Source organism: Etheostoma cragini, chromosome 1, assembly GCF_013103735.1.
Source record: "Etheostoma cragini isolate CJK2018 chromosome 1, CSU_Ecrag_1.0, whole genome shotgun sequence".
Taxonomy (NCBI): domain Eukaryota; kingdom Metazoa; phylum Chordata; class Actinopteri; order Perciformes; family Percidae; genus Etheostoma; species Etheostoma cragini.
The window spans coordinates 21,410,651-21,431,515 of NC_048407.1; the positions used below are offsets into that span (position 1 = coordinate 21,410,651).

The 20,865-nt window shown below is 41.6% G+C and overlaps 4 protein-coding genes across 12 annotated transcripts; 1 reads left to right on the forward strand and 3 right to left on the reverse strand.

The window, feature by feature from the left end:
* Window positions 1–283: 283 nt before the first annotated feature.
* Window positions 284–2,430, reverse strand: LOC117942948 (protein phosphatase 1 regulatory subunit 3E). Of its 2 annotated transcripts, none has more exons than XM_034868776.1 (2): window positions 1,100–2,430; window positions 284–1,045 (listed from the first exon to the last, which is right to left on the reverse strand). In XM_034868776.1, the coding sequence occupies exon 1, from the start codon at window positions 2,111–2,113 to the stop codon at window positions 1,193–1,195; it is 921 nt and encodes a 306-aa protein (XP_034724667.1). In that variant the 5' UTR covers window positions 2,114–2,430; the 3' UTR covers window positions 284–1,045; window positions 1,100–1,192. The 2 variants fall into 2 exon arrangements, with proteins under 2 accessions (XP_034724667.1, XP_034724673.1); XM_034868782.1 differs by having other exon boundaries at window positions 284–1,049; window positions 1,096–2,430.
* Window positions 1,232–5,426, forward strand: si:ch73-103b9.2 (uncharacterized protein LOC100150067 homolog). Of its 7 annotated transcripts, XM_034868746.1 has the most exons (4): window positions 2,786–3,056; window positions 3,193–3,420; window positions 4,502–4,674; window positions 4,777–5,426. In XM_034868746.1, exons 2-4 carry the CDS (start codon window positions 3,226–3,228, stop codon window positions 5,366–5,368), a joined length of 960 nt encoding a protein of 319 aa, XP_034724637.1. In that variant the 5' UTR covers window positions 2,786–3,056; window positions 3,193–3,225; the 3' UTR covers window positions 5,369–5,426. The 7 variants fall into 7 exon arrangements, with proteins under 7 accessions (XP_034724628.1, XP_034724600.1, XP_034724609.1 ...); XM_034868737.1 differs by lacking the exon at window positions 2,786–3,056 and adding an exon at window positions 1,232–1,351 and having other exon boundaries at window positions 4,502–5,426; XM_034868709.1 differs by having other exon boundaries at window positions 2,785–3,106; window positions 4,502–5,426.
* A 1,189-nt stretch (window positions 5,427–6,615) lies between these two features.
* On the reverse strand, window positions 6,616–13,876 carry atmin (ATM interactor). The gene is made up of 4 exons (XM_034868674.1): window positions 13,516–13,876; window positions 11,011–11,136; window positions 10,467–10,666; window positions 6,616–10,354 (listed from the first exon to the last, which is right to left on the reverse strand). The coding sequence occupies exons 1-4, from the start codon at window positions 13,744–13,746 to the stop codon at window positions 8,581–8,583; spliced, it is 2,331 nt and encodes a 776-aa protein (XP_034724565.1). The 5' UTR covers window positions 13,747–13,876; the 3' UTR covers window positions 6,616–8,580.
* A 1,826-nt stretch (window positions 13,877–15,702) lies between these two features.
* cenpn (centromere protein N) lies at window positions 15,703–20,723 on the reverse strand. 2 transcript variants are annotated; one of them, XM_034868764.1, is made up of 11 exons: window positions 20,431–20,723; window positions 20,254–20,299; window positions 20,096–20,155; window positions 19,757–19,830; window positions 19,449–19,622; window positions 19,245–19,346; window positions 17,999–18,053; window positions 17,242–17,351; window positions 16,919–17,042; window positions 16,199–16,336; window positions 15,703–15,713 (listed from the first exon to the last, which is right to left on the reverse strand). In XM_034868764.1, the coding sequence occupies exons 1-10, from the start codon at window positions 20,599–20,601 to the stop codon at window positions 16,215–16,217; spliced, it is 1,038 nt and encodes a 345-aa protein (XP_034724655.1). In that variant the 5' UTR covers window positions 20,602–20,723; the 3' UTR covers window positions 15,703–15,713; window positions 16,199–16,214. The 2 variants fall into 2 exon arrangements, with proteins under 2 accessions (XP_034724655.1, XP_034724647.1); XM_034868756.1 differs by lacking the exon at window positions 15,703–15,713 and having other exon boundaries at window positions 15,866–16,336.
* Window positions 20,724–20,865: the final 142 nt, after the last annotated feature.

Consider the following 20,865-nt stretch of genomic DNA (forward strand, 5'->3'; position numbering starts at 1 on the left):
TTAGAAAATAATTACTGTGAAAATAAGATCTGATTTACAACGATCAACCTGAAGAAGAGAAAAGGTCTGCAAGTAATCTGAGGTAAGTTTTACCTGGCAAACATTGCTACTACATGTATTGTCCTTGGTGGGACAGCAAACCTGCTCAAGGGGTTCATTGTTATCCCTAGTACAGAATTCTTTATAAATATAGCCTTTATGATTTGATGAAATATGTATGATGCCATTATAATTAAGTGATTTTTAATTGTGTTTCAACTTTGGTTAGCCCCCTGCTTTTTTAATTTTGGCAAAACCAAAACATTGTTTTAGATTCATTTAGCAAAAGAATGGATGTTGAATGGTTTATGAGTACAGTATGTCCCTGGATTGAAAGCTTCCAGGTATTTGGATACTAATTCCCAGTGAAGGCCTTATTTTATAATGGAAGCTTGATGATAACCATTGAAGGCATTTAGTCTAATACCAACATCATGGCTTAAAATAAGGCATTTTTCAATTGCATGACAGTGGGAAATTAGACAACTTTTTTTTAACAAAATGCCACATATATCTGCCTGTCAACTCAATAAGTCAGTGTGTGCGTGTATAGGTCTCTCCCATCCTGCAGGAGACATTCAGTATGAGTATGCTACTAGGTTTGCTTGGCATCCATATTAGCCAAGATGTGATGCTCTCCGCTTCCCATCCAGCCAATATTTTTGCACGCATGCAAAACAAATGGATAATTTAAACATCTCCGTGCCACCAAACCCTTTTACAGCATCCCTTGAAATGACCCGTGATGCCTGAAGTCAGCATTGTGTGCACGTTTTCCGTGGCACGTGTTTCTACATTACATAACGTGACATAGCACCCCAAATGGCACCAAACTGTACAGAGCCCTGACAAAAAGGCAAATAAACTAACAGAATCCCTTCCCGGGCACCGAGTCTTCACCAATCAATCTGTTACCACAGCGAGACAAAGAGCCTGTTTGAATCATTGTTGGAAATGGTTGTCAGTATCACAGCATTGTGTAGCTGGCAATGGCGGGGGAAAGAAAGAAAGAAAGAAAGAAAGAAAGAAAGAAAGAAAGAAAGAAAGAAAGAAAGAAAGAAAAATAATCCTTAACAAGCAACAGTCATACTTAAGGTACCCGGGGATCAGTTACGCACAAATTACGCACGCAGTGTGTCACTGCAGACAAAGCTCAGATAAAGTGAATCCATCCATTCTCCCATTCCCGCGGTGGGGACATCTTAAACCGGTGACGCCGCACTTTGTAGTTGTTTCCATTATTGTTGTCCCAGAACTCTTGCCCGCCGACACAGTATTTAATTGCAAACTGAAATGTGCTTCCGTTGTCGACGTAAGTCGGCATGACTATCTTGAAAGAGAACCTATCAGTGTCACCGTCGCTTGAGTTAGGAACATAGGACGCCAGGCTGTCCATACATGTAATCCAATTGTTTAAAGAATAACGCAAAGAGACGCTCTTTTCGAAAGCCAGATTCAACACGCGCACAAACCCGGAGAGGCTGAATTCATCTACCTCAACGGACTCTAACATGACTTTCACCTCCCTCACTTTCTGCTCAAAGCCAGGTAGTGTGCCTGGGTTGGTGAACTCCAACTCCATGAACATAGACTGCCCAGGAACACGGGGAAACTTTGCGTTCAGATGATTAAGGTGGACGGGTCCTTTGGTTAGTTTGGCCAATATGCGTTCCGGAACTTGTGGCTCGTCTGTATCGTCAAAGTGCTTCACTGAAATGAGCTCCAGGCCCAGTGAGTCGGCGAACCGGACCTTTTTCTGACTGGATGGACTTCTGCTGCGGGAGATCTCTAACTTTGCTCTCTCTGTGGGTGTGGGAAGCGACTTGCACCTCCGACGCAGATTTGGACTCTGTGAAGGCTTCAGGAAGACCTCTCTGCCCCGTGGTCTCTCTTCCACAACAGGGCTCTCGGTGCTTTCACAAGTACCGTTGATCGTGTCCAAATCATCCCCATCTTCTCGCGGGTTTGCATCTGCAAGACTTCCGAACAACCCGGCTATGCAGCTGTAGTTCCTCGACATGCAACTCTTTGGGGGCAGCATGACCACGATAGGATGCACAGACTCCGCTTCCATAAAACACAGCAGTTCCTGCACTGCAGAGCTGAAGTGGTCGTGATGGGAAAGACCAGCGTCTCGAGCAGTCACGCGTCAGGTGTCACTGCTCCCCCACCCCGCGGATAGGTGCTCCGGCTGCGTCAGAGGTTGACGCTGTGAAGCTCTGGACCAATAAAACGAGCGTTTCCTTCCGCAGCTCGGTCACTTTAAATCCCGCCGTGTGATATATCTCATTATCTGCTACAAAAATAATAATAACAAAAAAAAGAGAATAAGCATATGACTTTCCGCTTAGCAGCGACCATGGCTCGTTTCCAAAATCATGTGATAAACATGCCGTGTCCTCTCACAGCTGACGTGAATTGTATGGAGCAGAGTTTGACGTCTGTATCCGGTATACGTGCAGAACTGAACGTCGCACCTAACCAAAATGGTTTCCTGCTTCACAAGCGGTAACCTTTCTTTTCTGTCCATGGAGGTTACACGGTTAACTTCCCCCTTTTACACTGTGGCATTATGATGACCCCGATAGCCCGCATCAAATAACTAAACACATTTAAATTAATTTTCTTTGATGTATCAAGACAGTTAGGCTTATTCATGACAACCGTTTCCAATCAAAAGTCACTATTTTATTCACTGTGTTCCTTTCTGCTGCGGGAGGGGTGGGGTGTACCGTGTTTACTGCATAAGGTGTAATAATTCATCTGGAGCAGCAGCGCATTCAGCCCTTCCCCTTTTCTCTACGTCACACCTTCCCTGTGCAGCCTCTACGGGTTGCTATGACGACGGCGTTGCAACTTGTCTCTAAAGGCATTTTCCTAATGAACTCTGTCGACCAGAAAGACAGCTCACCACGATAGGTAGCAGCAGTTGTTTGTGAATGGTGTTTTTTTCTGATATGGGAATAGGAATTCAAAGTCATTTAAAATGCTACAGGAGCCCAGATGTCTTCCTTTTAGCGAGTGAAGTCTGGTAACGGCAGTTTGCGAGGTTTCTATCAAAACAAGTGTGTGGAACTTGACTTAGAGAACTCAACAATATGCCGGCTATCTTTTACAGGTTATTTTTGTATATTCTGTTTGTTTTCCCTCTAGATATCACCATGAAGCACATGAGCTAACTACACAATGGCGACCTTAAAAGAAGTGGATCACACAACTGTGAATGAAACAGACAGTAGTCTTCCAACACAGGAGGACGCAGTTGGGGATCAGACAAAAGAAAGGAGACATGTCGAATCACTTCTAGATATTAGTGAGGAGGACTTCCTGAAAGAACAGGAGCCATATGAGTATCATTGTTACTCTGGTTGGGAAGAAGCTGTAAGTGAATGAATATCTTCTTACTGCAAACCTTTTCTTTGTTTTACTGCCTGCCTTTATCTGATTGGTGTACTGTTGTGCCAACAACACACGTTGATTATGTGTCTTCTATCACAGTTTGGAGTGAGTGGCAACATGATTTTCTAATGAGAAGAACAAATGTATAAAATAGTACCCGCTTCAATTTCTTATTGATTATATTCCTACATGTTGGTATAACCCTTATATGTATAGTAACCCTAGGGTATATTTTTGTGATATTGGTATCATAATAACTCCGTCACAGTCTACATCCTTAATAATATAGTTAGTTTAAACCATATTTTGCTATGTTTACTCCTTGCTTTCACGCTAATCTGGAATTCCTGACCCCCTAAAATGGAGACATTTGGAAACACCGCTAACCTCATTTAAGTTTGAAAACTCTGGGGTTGCTTTGTAGTCTAGACTGACTGAAACAGAGATCTTAGGAAACGTGAGGTGGGCTTCCATACCTTTTGGTAACAGTTCCACCTTGTTGTCGATCCAAGCAAATAAATCCCTGGTCCTACTTTTCGCTATAGTTCTTTCTCCAAAGGATTTTCTGTATTTTCAATTTATACATGGATTATTTTCAACAATCTGTTTACGGTTTACACCGGCATGTACATGCCCGGTGGATGCGAATGGTCATGTGATATGCGTTTTCAGACTTGTTAGGTTAATAAGTCTCACGTTGCCAGACCTGTCTCCACAGCGCTGTGGAATAAGGATGGTTACACCACGACTTTATATGGACCATGGCCCTTCATTAGCATTTGCGCTCTACGATTAGCCATGCGTCCATGCAAGTTACCCTTGAAATGTACTTCCAGTGATCCAGACTAGGTCAATATGGACGGCGATCATTACTGACAGAGCCTTAACGCTAGTGTGAACGAAGACCGTTATTGTTTCAAAACGCCGTTCAAAAAAAGTAAACGTATTAGTGTGGAACATAGCGTCACATACCAAAATTATCATAATTTCCACCACCTAACTTGACGGATTTTTAGTTTATGTGTTGTTTTCACATTTAACATTATATTCAATTTAAAAACAGGTTCATGGTTGGGCCAGAGTTGCTCCACTGAGCTGCATCCTTTTGACTCAGAAGAGGGACAGGAAACCAATGCATAAAGAGGCTGACAACCCATCCCCCTTGTGTGGTGACCCAACAAACCTTGATGGAAACAGCTCAGCCAGCATAGGACAGCACTGCTGTGAGTCTCTTGTGGGCCCACCTAACAGCTTAAAGAAATCCATGCAATTAAACCAGCACACGGGATTCTGGGGTAACACTGGTGTAGCAGCGCGACCAAAAGACACCTCAGAAGGGCCTGTCTTCAATGCTATGCAGAAAACCACATCAAATCTCCTTAAAGGAAAGATAGGGGAGGAAGGGATGCTCCGAGAGACCCCTTTGCAGCCTCATTATCTCCCTTCAAAATACTCAGAAAACAGGCCCACTAAGCCAGAGAAACACAGGCACAGGCCTAATGATACATTGGTTCCCATTAGAAACTTCACATTTTTCCCACCAATTAAATCACCACACCTGGGTCCTCAAAAAGTCATCCAGCTCTGCAGTGGCAAGCTGGCCCCGGAAGGAGAACCCATAGAGGAGAAGGATTTCATGTTTGAGAAGAAGAGCGGGACAAGAGGAAGAAGAGTGGAGCCTATTACTAACCCAGAGCTCCCCATGTACTCTACAGCTTTGACCTCCAAGTACCAGGCGTGTCAGCATAACCTCCACTTGTTCTCTGCTGTGCGTGTTTCTATCCCCAAGAGGTATCAAGTACCGATGTCTTCCAAATCTGACACGCTGCACCGCTACTCAATGGGCAGGAGCCTCACACAGGCCGTCCACTCCAACACTGCAGCAGGTGCACAAGACCATGTGCACCCCAGCAAGACTGTGTGTATGTAGTATGCTAGTATCATCTTAAACTCTCAGGTTTTACCAAGTAAAAACGTGTTTCATCTTATTTTGTATTGGGCATGTCTAAGCCTTCCCAACATCAAACAGTGTTTCCATCAAAATAGTTAGTTTATAGAATAAATCAAGGTATGTCATATAAAAGTAACTCATTGTAGAGTTAATTCATTTAGTTGAGTGTTCACTCAGTTCAGTCTGGCATAACATTTCAGAACATACAATAGCATTTAGGGGAACAGTGCACTGAGGCTCTTTATGCCATGAGCCTTTATTTTGTTCTGACCAGTTCCCACAAGTGCTTTTTCAGCTGTTCTAGTTACCTAGCAACGGTGCAACTACCTCATAAGAAGCATAGCAGTGCGCCTGCCTCACACATATTACTATGTAAACCAGAGCCACAAGCTACAACTCGGATAGAACTCAAGTGTTGCACTGTAGCCTGTGACTATACGTGATGATGATATAAACCGTTGCCAAACTGCATATGATCTGTCAAAATTATTTATATGCAACTTTAGTTTTCTATGAGTCAGTGATGTAAGTTAGTGCACTATATCAGTGCAGCCTTATGCTGAGATCCGTAATTCCTCTGTGTGTTGTGTTGGTCTCTAAAGGCCAACATTATTTACAACTGGGATGATCTTGTTACTTTGCTTTATCATGATATCTTTGTCATTTAGCTGCCATGTAAAATAAATAAAAAATCCACTTACTGGGATTGTTAATCAAAAGAGCTGCAGCAGTAACCTAATTAAACAACTAGTGTTGTACATAAATGTGCATGTCAAATTAAATGGTGACTTTTAACCAATTTGTAAAGAGTTGCTAAATCCAGCACAAGCCAGAATTCAGCATGTCTATACTGGGTAAGCTGTAACAGTATCAAGGCAAAAGACACACACAGTTTTATGTTGTTCTATGATTAAAAAAAAAAAAAAAAAGTACAATTAAAGTAAATTCACAACCCAATCTTCTTTAATTCACCTAGTACAGGGGAACAAATTGTATTTCACATTGAAGAACCAATACATCGGTTTCATTCATTCCACTATGGTGAACAGAATTGTATTGAAGGTGCAAGCCGACGGAGTTTTTGTACTTTTCGGACTCTGATTGTGCTTACACACACACACACACAAACACACACTCCTGCTCTTTCTTTTAGTTTGTATTGGTTGAGTGCAAAGTTTTTTTTCTTCCAATTTTGTTTTTATAATAAAGTGACAAGGAGCACAATATACACATTCCAGCAGTTTATTAAGAACATCTCGTAGTGTAGCTTCAACAATTAATCAAGGCAACCATTAACTCTACACATACAGGCAACCGGAACTCAAATTCTGCTAAAACAAATATTTTGTGCTGGGAAAATATCTGCATGCATTCCCTAGAGAGAGAAAATAAAGCACTGTAACTGACGCTTGAGGCTGACAAGGCTTCCACACATAGTTCTGTTTAAAGCAAGGCGTTTCATTATACTGCTGCACTGGAATTCAAGAACCACAAACTAAAAGTACTGATCTCAATACAAGACATTTTGAAGTTTACAGTCAAAATCTTTGTAGACACACGGACATTTTGGAAATGGTGCAAAAGAAATAGAGCATGTTATCAGTGGGCACACTGTCATGTTCTGTACATATATAAACTGTAACAACATGAACCACCCTGTCAATAAAATAGAGAGACGGCATCAAACTAATTCTCTTTTCTCTTGCTTATTTTTCATGTGACGGAACATAAATCTTTCCATAGAAACTATGGAGAACGATTAGGGTCATTTCACTATTTCATGCAAACCGATGAATAAACATGCAAAGACTGAAAGGATCATGACACTTTTTTTTCAGTGCTTGCTCATTTTTCAAAACAAATTTCAGTGTAATTCTGAGAAATAATTATTTTAAAGCAGTAAAGTGTAACAGAACTAAAATGGCAATACTTGGGTTGAGGCACCAATGTAACAAAATGAACAAATAATCAAGGCCTATAGTTCAGGGTCACTAAGTGCAGCACAGCCTGCGTGTGGTGCCTGTGCTTCATGAGCTAACTCAGTGCACCAGTCAAACAAAATCAAAACATTAGATTTAGTTGCTTGGAGAAGAGATAGAAAATGAACCTACTGCGTCCGATTGTTAAGGGCAAAATCGGAAAAAAATTCAACAGGACTCCTTTCATTCCAAACCGGTGGTGAACACGTACAATAGCTCTGTGCTAATCCACTACGTGTTGCTGCCCAGTATAATTACTGGATGACTTCATCAGAGTACTGCTACTCCATACACTTACACCCAGCTAATTAATAACTCAAAGACAAGGATAGCCTAGTCTGCTTACTGACTTGAACTCACTGCTTAGAACTTAAAACTTCATAATCACATTTCAATGCAAAGTGTGCAACAACTGATAGTCCAAACAATTCATTTGTACATGTGCCACATCTGTAACGGGTTTGAGCGATGCCTTGTTTGCGGTTGAGGCTTTACGGGGTTTTATTTTTGGGTAACATGAAGTTTGCGGGATGTCATTCAGAGTTTATAGTCTTGCTGCCGCTGACAAGGCAACGTCGACGAGGCAGCCATTAGACGCACAAGCAGAGAAGAGATAGGTTATATTTCTGTGCTGCTGACCCAATGAAGGCTTCATGCAATTTTCCAAACATGTACTGTATGTAAACTAAACGCACAATGTTCTTTGCTGTACAGCTGAGATGAAACTGTTTTCATGCAGTATATCTGCCAAACAACAACAATTTTATAAACCTTTTCTCGACAGCCAAGCACATTTAAAGATGTCATCCCTTTTAAGTGCAGGGCTAACATAAAAATACATTAAATGTTTAGTCACTTTTAAACTGATAGTAAGACCAAACAGTGAAAACCAGTCACAGTGGTTGTACACAAAAACAAAGAAGTAAAGTGGCATTTCAGACAAGACATACAATGTTACTTTATGTGCAAATAAATATGTAAACGGTCACGAGAGCTGATAAATCAAGCCCGCTGAGCTAATAAAGTGCAAAAGAGATGGTCAGGATATTTACCTGGACATATACAGGGTATATACCAAGAAATTTTCGCAGACTTCTCACTGCCAAGACTGTGGTCCGCTGGAGGACAACACAGACCGATTCCTTTTACAGGAACTGGCAGCCATTTTAAAACCTGTACTGCAAAAGCTTAGGCAGCTTCACCAAGGGGGCTTCAGCTGTTGGGTTTCTCAGAGTGCTGAAAGAGAGCACAGAGCTCCTCACATGTCTGGGTTTCCACAGAGCTGAAATGAGACTCCATATTCCACGCCATGTCTGCCGACAAGAAGTCATCCATGACAGTTTGTGTTTCATTACTCGTTAGGAAGAGGTGTCCCAGGCCTTCTGCCTGTCTGGTCACAGTCTGGGTCTCTGTGCTGTTCAGCAGCCTTGCATGCTCACCCTGACTCACAGGAGTCGGAGCAGAGAGACCTGTGGCAAATGAAGGGAGATCTGTCTGCGTTTCTGTATCTGAAGACTCGGTGCTCATGGAAAAGCTTGAGTGTCGCAGGATGCTGCTCAGGGGCATGTGGCTTCCGGCGTTCAGCAGAAAATTGAGGTCAGTCTGAGTTTGAGTATCAAATAGCTCCAGGTCGCTGGTTTGCATGCGACTTGGTCCCTCGCTTTGGTCCAGTTCATCCATCAGGAGGAAGTCTGTCTGGGTCTGGATGTCCAGAGACTCCAGCGGCGTGTCGCCACCCAGTCCTCCCAGCTCACTTTCCTCTGTCTGCGTCTGAATGTGCACAGCGTTGAGAAACTCTTCGAAGTCAAAGTCAATGCCATTGTGTTGCTCCTGAACAGCTCCCAGACCTGAGCCGCAGCCTGGAGAGGTCTCTGTGAGCACCTGGTGGCCTGACATGCTGTCAGACAGAATATTTTCTAAGTCATTTAACAGGGTCATGGTTTGGGTCTGGTTATCTGCCATGCTGTTTGAATTGAGCTCATCTGTCTGCACCGCAAAACACATACCACCGGCTGACTTTGAGTCCTCATACATACTGCTCCCGGCAGCAGTGAGGGTCTCATCTATCTCCAGAGCGGTCTGAGTGGAGACACTGAGGGAGTCACTGCCGAATAGGTCAGAGCACATGATAGCTTGGTCCTGAGCCTTCTCCTCCAATTGTGGCACGGCAAAATGGGTCTGTGTCTGCCTGGTTTTGTACGGGGGCACAGATGAGGTGGCACAAGGAATTTGACTCGTGCCTGTCTGAGCACCAATAGAGGATGTGGCTCTGGTCCGGGAGGGGAATGTCTGGGTTTCAACACTGACTGGCAGGAGGACTTGGGCACTCACGCTGATGTCTGTTTGGGAGCAGGACGACACTGAGGACTCACCCACAGAGCACGATCCCATCCCCTCCCCAACCCCCACTCCTGTAAGCATTGTTGACAAGTAGGATTTGTCCGTCTGAATGTTGGTGGAGGTGCTTCTTCCCCGTTGTCCTGCCAGGCTGGGTGAATCATCTGTGCTTGCAGTGTCGAGACTAACCTGCACCCCAATGCTAATGGGGCCCAGGCTAGAGCGGGAAGTAGGCATGCCATCCTTGAAACACAAACTCTTAGCATCAAATTGGGGTACCACAGCTCCCATGCCTTGTGGCAGGAGGTGCAGGGTGCGGACGGAGCCTTGACTGTCTACTGCCAGCACTACAGACCTCAGAGCCCCGCTTTCTGTGGATGGAAGAAGGACTGGAAGGTGGGCCAGCTGCATCACAGGAACACTGACCAAAGCCATCTTGGGCTTTGGTAGAAGCAACTTCTGGAGGACCTTGCAGGGGTTGGAGTTCTGATTCAATGAGTCTGGGATGTGAACAATTGTATCAGAAGGGAGAGCAGTCTCTGTCAGCTCTTTACTAGCAGGCATGATCGGACAGGTTGGCTCATTGGCCCTAACCTTTTCAGAACCACTCAACAGTTTCTCCATCTTTCTCTTTTTTACTGGCGGAATTCTGTAAAAACAAAAAAAAGAGAGGAACAGATACGGAGAAAGCCAAATTAATCTTTAGCCAGACCTAAAGCAAAGTTTTTATACATATGACTCTGGGCTATGGCGGTACGTGCCTGTGTTCTGTAGGAATCTCGTGACCCGTGCGGTAGATATGCGAGAGTAGAGCAGCCCTACTAGCATAGGGGCAGCCACACGTACAGTGGTAGGTCTTCCCACAGTCCTCTATGTGCCTCTTCAGGTCCCACTCGGTGCTGTAGCCATTGTTACACTTAAAGCACTTGTGTTTTTTCTCTGCATGCATCTTCATGAAGTGCTACAATGAAAAAGATCAAACAGCAAATAATATGTGTTACAATTGGTCTCAGCATTGCAGGAGGGTTTTAAAGATCTAAGGAGGATTTTATTTAGTACAACTAAGCTTTTAAATAATCCAAACAGTATCTAGTATTGATCCACACATTGAAGTAGAAAGGTATTCAGGATTTAAATGTAGATATAAATAAACTATAAAATATAGAATTGATTTTTTTCATATTTTTTTTTTACATATTTGTTGCTGAGTAATACATTAGGAGATATTCCGTAGAGCTGCAAAATAATAATTTTACTCAATTGATGTAATAGATAGGGCTACAGATGATTGGATGAAAGGCTTACTTGTTTAACCAGGGAGAACTGGGAAAAAGGTCTGTGAGGCCCTCTGGGACATCCTTCAACTGGACAGCAGTAAAGCTTCTGAGGGCCTTTCATGTCTTTTCTGACCGTAGGATTGACAATACCATCCTGAGGGTAACAATGTCAGCAAAGGACAGAGAAAAGATAAAGCAGAGGAGTATTTGCATTTTGGATGTTTATCTCAGACCGTTACTCAGCATGGCTTACAGCGAGTGTTGTGACGAATACCGTGAATTCCTTAAACCCCATAAATACATGCAATCAACAGAAAGACCTGTAGTGTTCTCATGTCATTTTAAGAGATTGAGCAAAGGTTTAAGTTAGCAATCTACGATTATAGCTAGTTTTACTTGACCATCACTAATTCTTACAGTAACTGCTGTAAAAGGTACTCAATGTCACCTGCGCTGTACACTGTAAACTAGAAAAAGGTTGTCTTTTTATACCAATTTGTATTCATATTTCAAAGGCAGCATTGTGACTGCAGGAAATAAAGTGATGGTAGTAGGTAAGTGTAGCTAGATATGATATGTGCATTCCAAACCTAACCTTAATCAAGAAACCACACTGACGTGTGTACAGTAGGCTCTGCTTTGTTCAACTGAAAGAAAGAAACAAATGAGATTGGCAGTATTTAACCGTTTGCTGTACCACTGCTTCTGTTTTAGTCCCAAATGTAGACGTGCTAAAGCAGACGTCAGCTGAAAACAGCCCCTACACTGAATGTATTTAGCCTGGGGGAAACAGAAAAATACCATCACAGTCCATAGCAGTCATTAATACTGCCGCCTTCCAGTGGTCAAGGTCACCTCCATCCGCCGCAACACTGGAGGGAGCAGAACAGCTTCCTCCGCTTCATCATGACGAGATAACATTAACAGACACGTTGCTAACAATGAATTTTTTTGCAAGTGGCTTGAGCTACATCGTGTGTTCGTGGGCTTACGTCTGAGTCATGTCAATACTTTGTTAGTCAGAAGTCAGAAGCTGGCTGTGGACAAATAAGGGAGCACGTCTTTGCTACACCAGGGTCACTCCACAGCCCGAGTAAAATAGCCTAACTCGGCTTCTCCTCGCTGCAGAGGTCAACGATATGGATAGAAAGACAGCTTAAAGCCAAGCCAAAAATAGTCACATTAAACTTATGAAAGGAGTCTGACATGGGTTGAGTAAACACATTCAAATGAAATATATCTGTCTTCACAACCAAAGAAGAAACAGGTAGTGAGTGATCAGCAAGTACATTACTTATGTGCAATGATGCAGTAGAGGTACAGCGTTGTTAAAGAGGACGTATAAAAACAGGCATGATGCCCAACTTCATGCCTCAAAATAACATGCTCCTCGTTTTTTCTCTCTTCACACCCAATAAAAACAAACAATATGAATAAGTGTGGCGGAGCAATCAAAAGGACTGAAATCTGCCGTTAATCTTAGTGACTGACAAGTCTTTTTAAGTACATGGATTCACCTGTAATATTAAGTAATTGGAGATAAAAAAGGCCTATTTAAATTATAACTGACTACGTAACCAACTCAAACTTTCAAATATACCTGGTTGTAGTTTACCTAAAATGTGTGTGGTAGAACCACTGATTGGGCCTTTAAACACTAGCTGCGCCACATTAACTTACTTCTAACCTAATTCAAAATCTCACATTCATCTATTTCAAACAAAGACCTTAGTCTATTGCAGGACAAAAGTCAGCCTTTCCCAGCAAAGGACTTCATTCATTGAGGGGAAATAGTGAATTACTGCCTCCCACGAACAGCCCAGTCCCCTCCAGTGAGGACATAAGAACCAGGATCAACAGTAGACTTTGGTCCAAATGCTAATGACTGTCTCCACTTTGCTGACTGTTTAGTATGAGTAGTACTTAGATTAGACTCAGACCTCAGAGATCATGTTTGTTGTAGTATAAAAAATGTGAAGAAACCATTACCATTGCCTGGCCTTAAATGATAAACAGATTCCATTCGCACACTAGCACGGTCAAATCAGAATCAGATGCTTCACAAATTCCTTTCGCCCAACTACAAAACCGTCCACTAACGGTAGTTGAAATCTAGCTGAGGGTGTTGGTAAAGCTGTATTGAAAAGTTAAGTTAACGTTAAGCAACAAACATCACGCGTGATCCAAATCATGAACGTTAAATGGTAACATAATAACAAGTATAACGTTGTTGCTAACGTTAGTTACAATGTAGCTAGCTCGCTAACAGCAAACGTTGTTACTAAATAAATTACGTCACGTATGTTCACTCACAAAAACAAAGCGGACTTTTGCCTTGCGTCGTGTTTGCTAAGCATTCCTAACAGTTACTGTGTGTTACGTTGGCTCAAACCAAGTTGTTGGATGGATGACATGAGTTTTCCAGTTTCATGACAGCGGTTTCACGTTAATGAGTTAGCTAACTAGCCAAGTTAGCATTGCAGTTAAGTGAACGCCTAGCTAAAGCATATAAACCGGTTAAGTGGACGTTTACCTTTATTCTGTGTGACTTAACAAGATGCATGTTTAATGCAGGTGTGTTGGGGAGAATCTTCCCACATCCTTCCACGGTGCAGAGGATGTTCGTCCTCACTTCTTTAGTCAGCTCCGTGATGCTGGGTATTATTATTTCCCGTGACTGCGACACAGACTCTTCGTGACATTTCGGATTGTCTGTAGTAGCGTTCTTTCTGTTATTCGCCTTGCTCGTCGCAGAGGCAGCCATGTTTCTATGTGGACAGTATTGTGTTTAGCAGAGAGCCCCACGAGCCCAGCAGCAGCAGTGAATGAACGGTGGCAGTCATTCCTCAGCTTTGCCTGAAAGGCTTCTTCGCTACCTTTCACTGAGACTTAGAGACAAAGTCCCTCCCCTTCCGGTGGACAGCAAATCGTTTTTTAAGAATACATTCACCGCGTTAACACGATGGCTGTATCATAGACATAAATATATATATATAATATTATGTCTATGGGCTGTATGGTCAACCACAACCCCCTGTAGTCCTAATTTACATCCATATGTAGTGCATTGCAACTATGGCAACTAAAAAGGGTATTCTTATTACTAAAGTAAATATTTAATACATTCATTACAATGTATCTTCTCGTGAAAAAAGTAGATGAAAATAATTTTCATGTAATGCATACTATTAATATTTATATATAGAAAGGACACAGGATTCGAAAATGGGATTCAGCAAGCTCAAGGACAGCAAATTATAAGACTGCCAAAGTATCGCAAATACGGTCGGATGTTCTCCAATTACATGTTTACTTCTAAATACATTCAGTTGGATCCATTGTGCAGTTTACAAACATGTCACTGTTAATTTGGGTAACACTTCTGACTCACCCACCAAACAAGAGCCTGGCACACAGGGTCCGCACCACGTAGGCGTCCACCTGCTGATTGCAGAGTAGAGGGCGTCTGCCTACCACTTAAAAGGATCATCAGCCAGCGCACATGTCTCCACCACATACACATATATTGGTATTGCAAGAGGCAACACTGACCATATATTAAGAGAATCCTAGACATACTCTTTAAATGTATGTGTGGGCATATGAGTGTTGTTTTAAGTGTGACTTGATAAAATGTGAACCTACCCTTTAAATGGTTTGTGCACAGACCATAGAGTTTAAATGAAGCATGAAACAATGACAGTAAATACCAACTTATGAGGAGCAAGTTTACCTCCAGCATACCTTTCACAAGCAAATACTCCACAAGACGTTTTTGGAACGCTACAGCCGATGAAAAATATTGAAAAAAGATGGAATGATGACTAGTGTGTGGGATAAAATAAATACAAGTTACGAACGTAGAGAATATTAAAAATCCTGCTTTTATATTTAATTTGGACATACAAAACGTGTCATGGTATTAACATTCTGCCACTTAAAGGAGAATTCCGGTCAATTTCATCAGATAGCTCTGTTGTCTGTAAATTTGGAGTGCTGTCAGAGAGAAAAACGAAAACAATCAGGGCTGCGTACACCGTGTTGTCCTCCTGCTAGAGTTAGCACCCAACACCTTTTAAACAGGTTTTAAACGTGTTTTTAAACACAGTGAATCTGACTACAGTAGATGTGAAAGAAATGCACGAAAGCTGTGTTAATTCAGCTGTGTTTAGTTCCTGTGTTGATATTAGTGCTTAGGGACCGTCTAAACTACAACACAGAAAAGAGACACAAGCCTATTTTCAAAAATAAGCATATGCTTATTTTTTTAAAAGTAAGTGCTATAGTAAAACTAGCAGGAGACAAGTTATAATTGAGGTAAGTTTGGAGATTCAAACTTATTTAATCATTAAATTGATAGCCTAGATATTTTTTCAGTGTTGTAGTTTGAAGACAGTTTCTAAGCTCCATCTCAACACAGGAACTAAACACAGCTAAATTAGCACAACTTTCATACGTTTCTTTCACATCTACTGTAGTCAGATTCACTGTGTTCACTCGGTAGGAATCACTGCACATGGGTAGGCACTTTTAATGACATTTTGAACATGTTAAGAGGTTAAAAACACGTTTAAAACTTGCCCTGTTTGAGCCTGTTGGGCGCTAACGCTAGCAGGATAACACGGTATAGACAGCACCGATTGTTTTAATTTTTCTCTCTACTGACAGCACTCCAAATTTACAAACAACAGAGCTATGAGTTAAAAATTGACCGGAATTCTCCTTTAAATTCTAACAAAAAATTATGCAATCAGTTATTTACTGCCAATTACTGTCAGATTTAAAAAAGGAAGCACATAAAGGTACATTAGATCGATGATAGTAGAGCTGGGCGATATGGAGAAAATCAAATATCACAATATTTACGTTGATATTGCGGCAACATTGTTGGGTTGATTATTGGTGCTTCACAAAACATTTCCACAATGAGACTTTTGATAAATAATCATCAGTAATGTAGATAAAAGGACCAAGTGGCTCAAGGCAATTAATAGAACAACTAATACAGTCTGGTAAATTCAGAAAATTACATCACTTTACTGTAATGTAGCCTTTAAAACCAGGAAAAGATGACACTGTCAAATCAGAATCCCAAACATTTAAGACAATATCTAGTGTCATATATTGATGTCGATATAATATCAATATATTGCCCAGACCTAGATGATATAATGTTCAAATGGCAAACCATGGGTGGACTACACATGGCAGGCCACACGAGCCTGTCACCCATCAGTTCTGTGGTTGGCGCATTTGTGAGGAGGGACCAGGGCCATTGTCTGTAATAACGAAATAATTCTTTCCTTTCAGGGGGATGGAGGAGAGCAGAGGTGTGACAGGGGTGGAGGCAATTCCTGTAAAATATAAAAATACATTAAAGTAATTGAACTGACTTAAGAAGCAAACAGTAATTAAATTTATGAATTTGTTGACGTGGTTAAAATGAAAAATAATTTAGCAACAGATGGGTAAAAAAAACACTTTAAATGCACTGACCATGACAAATTCATGATATATAATTGTACTGTTTTCACTGAGGTGTAGCAACTCCAACTAAACAGTGAGCTAAACTCTCTCTATTCATGAACATGAAGAAATCTTGAATTCTTTGTATGCATGAATCTGAAAGCATACCGAATTAAATGAATAAAAATTCAACTTAAACACCTGAAGGGCAGAACCATGTTTGTGTGAGTGGGGATACTCCTCTGGTGAGTGAGTGAGTGAGTGAGTGAGTGAGAGAGAGAGAGAGAGAGAGAGAGAGAGAGAGAGAGAGTGTGTGTGTGTGTGCGTGTGTGTGTGCCCCCTTGTGGTCATTTATTGAATCGCCAGGATTATCAAACATTCAAAATACTTTCCTGTTTTTCTGATGTACAATGTCAGTCTAATTTCTTTCTTTAAAACACGTATGGCTGTGGCTTACACATTCCTTATACCTGAAGATGCACAGTGTCTGAGGGACTCCAGGAGGTTGGTGCTTGCAAATTTGACAACGCATCTGAAGGGCTCCTCCCGCTCCGTCATGGTCTTGTTGCTGTGGTCTCTGAATTTTGTCTCCAGCTGAGGAAAGAACACAAAACATAATTCTGATGATTTCAGGACAAACGGATACTGACTTTTTATTTATTTTTTTTAACTTTGAACTAATAGGAGACAAGTTCTGAGAGACAACAAACTTTTTTTCTTTTTCTTTTTTAACTTTGCTTTCTAACTTTCTAAACTGAAAGTCAGTGTTTGAAACAAGCATGCCTCCGGATACCTTGTAAACTGCAGACTGTAGCTGAGGTAACACTCCACCACCAAAGGCCTCACAGGCTGCCTGAAGTCTGTTTGCTGCAGACTCAGCTTGTTCTCTTTCAATGTGTTGGTCTGTAAATGGAGAGCAAGCCAGATACATACATCACAACACAGAACTCTACCAGAAGTACACATAAAGACCACATCAATTCAGCTAACCCCCAGTGTCCACAGGATGCGAATGGGCTCTGTTCCGTCCGACAATACCCACCAGATCCAGATTTGTTGCAGAGCAGCTGCGGCCATGACTGACAGCTGAAATCTCGAGGACCTATGAACAACACTTTGTTTCTATCCAGAGGAATAGAGAGGAAACCACTCTGTGCTGTGTTTTCAAGGTGTAGTACAGGGAATGATATGATCCGCCGTGTGCACAATCTTTTATTTTGAAAATTAACCAAATGTTTTATTTGTTTCTGTGCTCAACTTCCTGTCCTATCTGCCATGTGCTGAATTGTTGCGGAACTTCTGGCAACGACAAAAAAAGAAGCTCTGCGGCTCTGCTCTGGAGGGCTGCGTATCGCCAGAACTGGGACCCAGCTGTTCCGCATCCCGTGGAAATCCACACACTGACTTTAAGGAAACCAAATTACTCTGATGCAGTTTTGGAGCGCATCCCCATCCTGTGGAAAATTGGGGTTAGCGAATAATGTTAAAGTATGTGTGGCATACAAATACCTAAGTAGCTTTGGTTAAATCAAATTATTTGATGAACATACTTGAGACAGTTTGATTATTTTCTGCAAGAGGGACGGGATACCTGGTGGGAAACACCTAGAAACATACAAAAACAAAACAAAAAAATCCAAATCCATCCAAAAATTCAAAAAACATACATCAGTTCAAATCTTTTGTAAACTACGTATAAACAGTTGTGATTTTCATAAGAAAACCCTAATCAAGTGTTATAATAGGTAACACTAAGCTCTGAGTCCCCCTTTGTTCAGTGGCTCCCTAGACAGACTGTGACGTTGTGTGGTAACATTTTTTTGTTTATTAATAATAATAAACAATAGTTTTTATTAATGATCGCCTTTTAAAGCACTCCAGGTCATCTTACAAGAAAAAAAATCTATCAAGTTGTAAACAAAAAAGGTACTTGGCATATTTCTAAAGCAAAAAATAAAATAAAATAAAAATCAGACCAGGAATTGATGTGGACATTTACACAGTGATCAAAGAATATGCCAGTTAAAAAGGGTGTTTTTAGGTGAGTTTTGAAACTTGACAAAGAAAAACAAAAAAATTTAAATTCACAATAGATTTACTGTAACCACTTTAAGAAAACTTCCCTTTAATGGCAACCATGCTTTGCACAGTTAATTGTTAGGATTGGAAACCTTTTGTGTTATTGATATTAAGATAAGTTTACTCAAAAACCAGAAACTCTTTAGTACATGACGGCAAAGTTCAGTGACTGACGGGTCAATTATAAACACTCAAATGCTTATTGCCAATGTTTGATTAAGTGTGATTTATGCTTCTGCGTTAAATCAATGCCATGGCTACGCGCGTACCGTAGACACGTAGGGATACGAAACACACGCCGTGGCCAGACGCGCACCTCTCAAAAAAATTAACTACACATTGCGGAGACGCATTTCGCTCGGCCGTGGCTTGGTTGCCTTTGCCGTTGCCGTGGCTTAGTTGCCTTTCCCCCTCCTCGTTTCCTGGTTCTCCTTCTACATACACAACATGAAATCAAGGAGAGCTACAGATTTCCCACCATGGTAAGAAAGCACAGGGGAGACACTTTTATTTTAGCACTATGAATCTAGAGTTGTTACTCTGCCAGCCCTGCTGTTCTCTTAAAGAGATCGACGCACAAGTATAAACTTCAGGCCACTTACATAGGCTACAGCGAAAGCCCTGCATGGAGCCATTGCAGGACCATAAATCAAACTTGAATGGAGACGACAGGGCATACAGAGCTTTGTTTGGTGTGTGTAGTTAAAAACCACTTACCTGGTGATATTGCCTCATCAGCAGGTCTCTAATGGCAGTGAGTTTCCGTCCACTGAGGTTAGCATCCTTGATAGCTTGATATCTGGTGGACAGAACCAAGGCCTGCAAAGTACATCACTCTCTTAAAAGGGGAAAGGAAAGGCAGAAAACACTGCAACCTGGCAACACCAGTGTAATGGATTGAATATGAAACTCAAGCCTCACCTGGGATAACAGGGGCTTTTGCTTCGAAGTCAGGCTGGTCACAAAGACATACGGGGTTTGAAGATAGTGAACCACATACGTTGGTTTCATGTGGTTGGGCCGAGAGAAGGTGTCCCCCCATGCAACCCGAATCCATACAGCTTCATCTGTGTGCTTCTTTATTTTGACAGACACCTTAAATGCAATGAGAAAAGCAGACTTTTAATATTGGATGTTAAACACAAAGAATCCCATACAACGTATTGCAAAGATACAACTATAAAATGAGTTACATTTGTAACTCGTGTGAGAAGAAAAATCTGGCTTACATGTCTTATGAGCTCTCTGAGGTGGGATTTAAATTGTTCCTTGAACTGAGTCAGCTCTACAGAGTGAGCATCATCTAGAAAACAGAGAAAATGATACTCAAACACGGGCATTACTGGTAAACTCAACTTCATCATAAGCACATAGAGACAAAATCATGAACAGATAACGAATGTGATGTGTGATATGTGACACGACCATACAAAGAGCAAAAATGATGCTTTATAAATGGAAAAACCCAGAAAGAAAGCCTTGATCCCAAAAGCAGCTGTAGTGTATGGTTAGAATGAAACGCTGCAGGCTCTCAGTCCTCCATGGTGAAAGTGTTTAGACATACGTACCTTCAGGGTCCATGAGCTGGAAGGCGTACCACATCCCTTGGCTTGGATTGTCAATGATATCTGAGAGACAATGACACCAAAGGGACACAGGAAGCGTTATTAGAATTTGGCATGGTATTCTAGGTTGTCAAATGAGAACATAATTTTACCTGACTTACATATCATCTCGAGTTCTGTGATGTGTTTAACCGCCAACTCATTTTCCTGTAAAGATAAGAAGCGAGGTTAAAAAGACAAGTAACGTACACTAACGCTAGCTAGCTGGCCAGGTTGTCCATTTTTTTACACTGTTAATTGAACACAACAACTTACATTTCAGGAAAATAGCCTCTTACCTCGCAAATGGCGATTAGTTTTTCCGTTAACGCCCATTTTGACTGAGTAAAATCCATGGACCGCAGCTGGTCGTCAGTCAGACGGCCCCACTTCTCCAGCGTCGTTCTTAGCATTTGAGTTTGTATCCGTCTCAAGAGTCGCTGCAGTAAGCGTTTCGTAGATTCATCCATTATTCTTCGGACAGCAGCTAGGTTAATGATATGTAGCCAAAAAGTTGTATTGGTTCGTTTTTTGACTTAAATTTGTTCCGTCCGTTTGCACCGTCTCTGGCTACAATTCCAAACAAACCGCCTTCCAACGACCACACAGTTCAACCAATAGATATCGCCGGAAACCCGAACGAGTTTCCTTTAGCGCCCTCTGTTGTGTTGGAGTGATAGTACTGTCGCTCCAAATACTACTTTCTTCTACTATAATCCACAATTTTAATAACA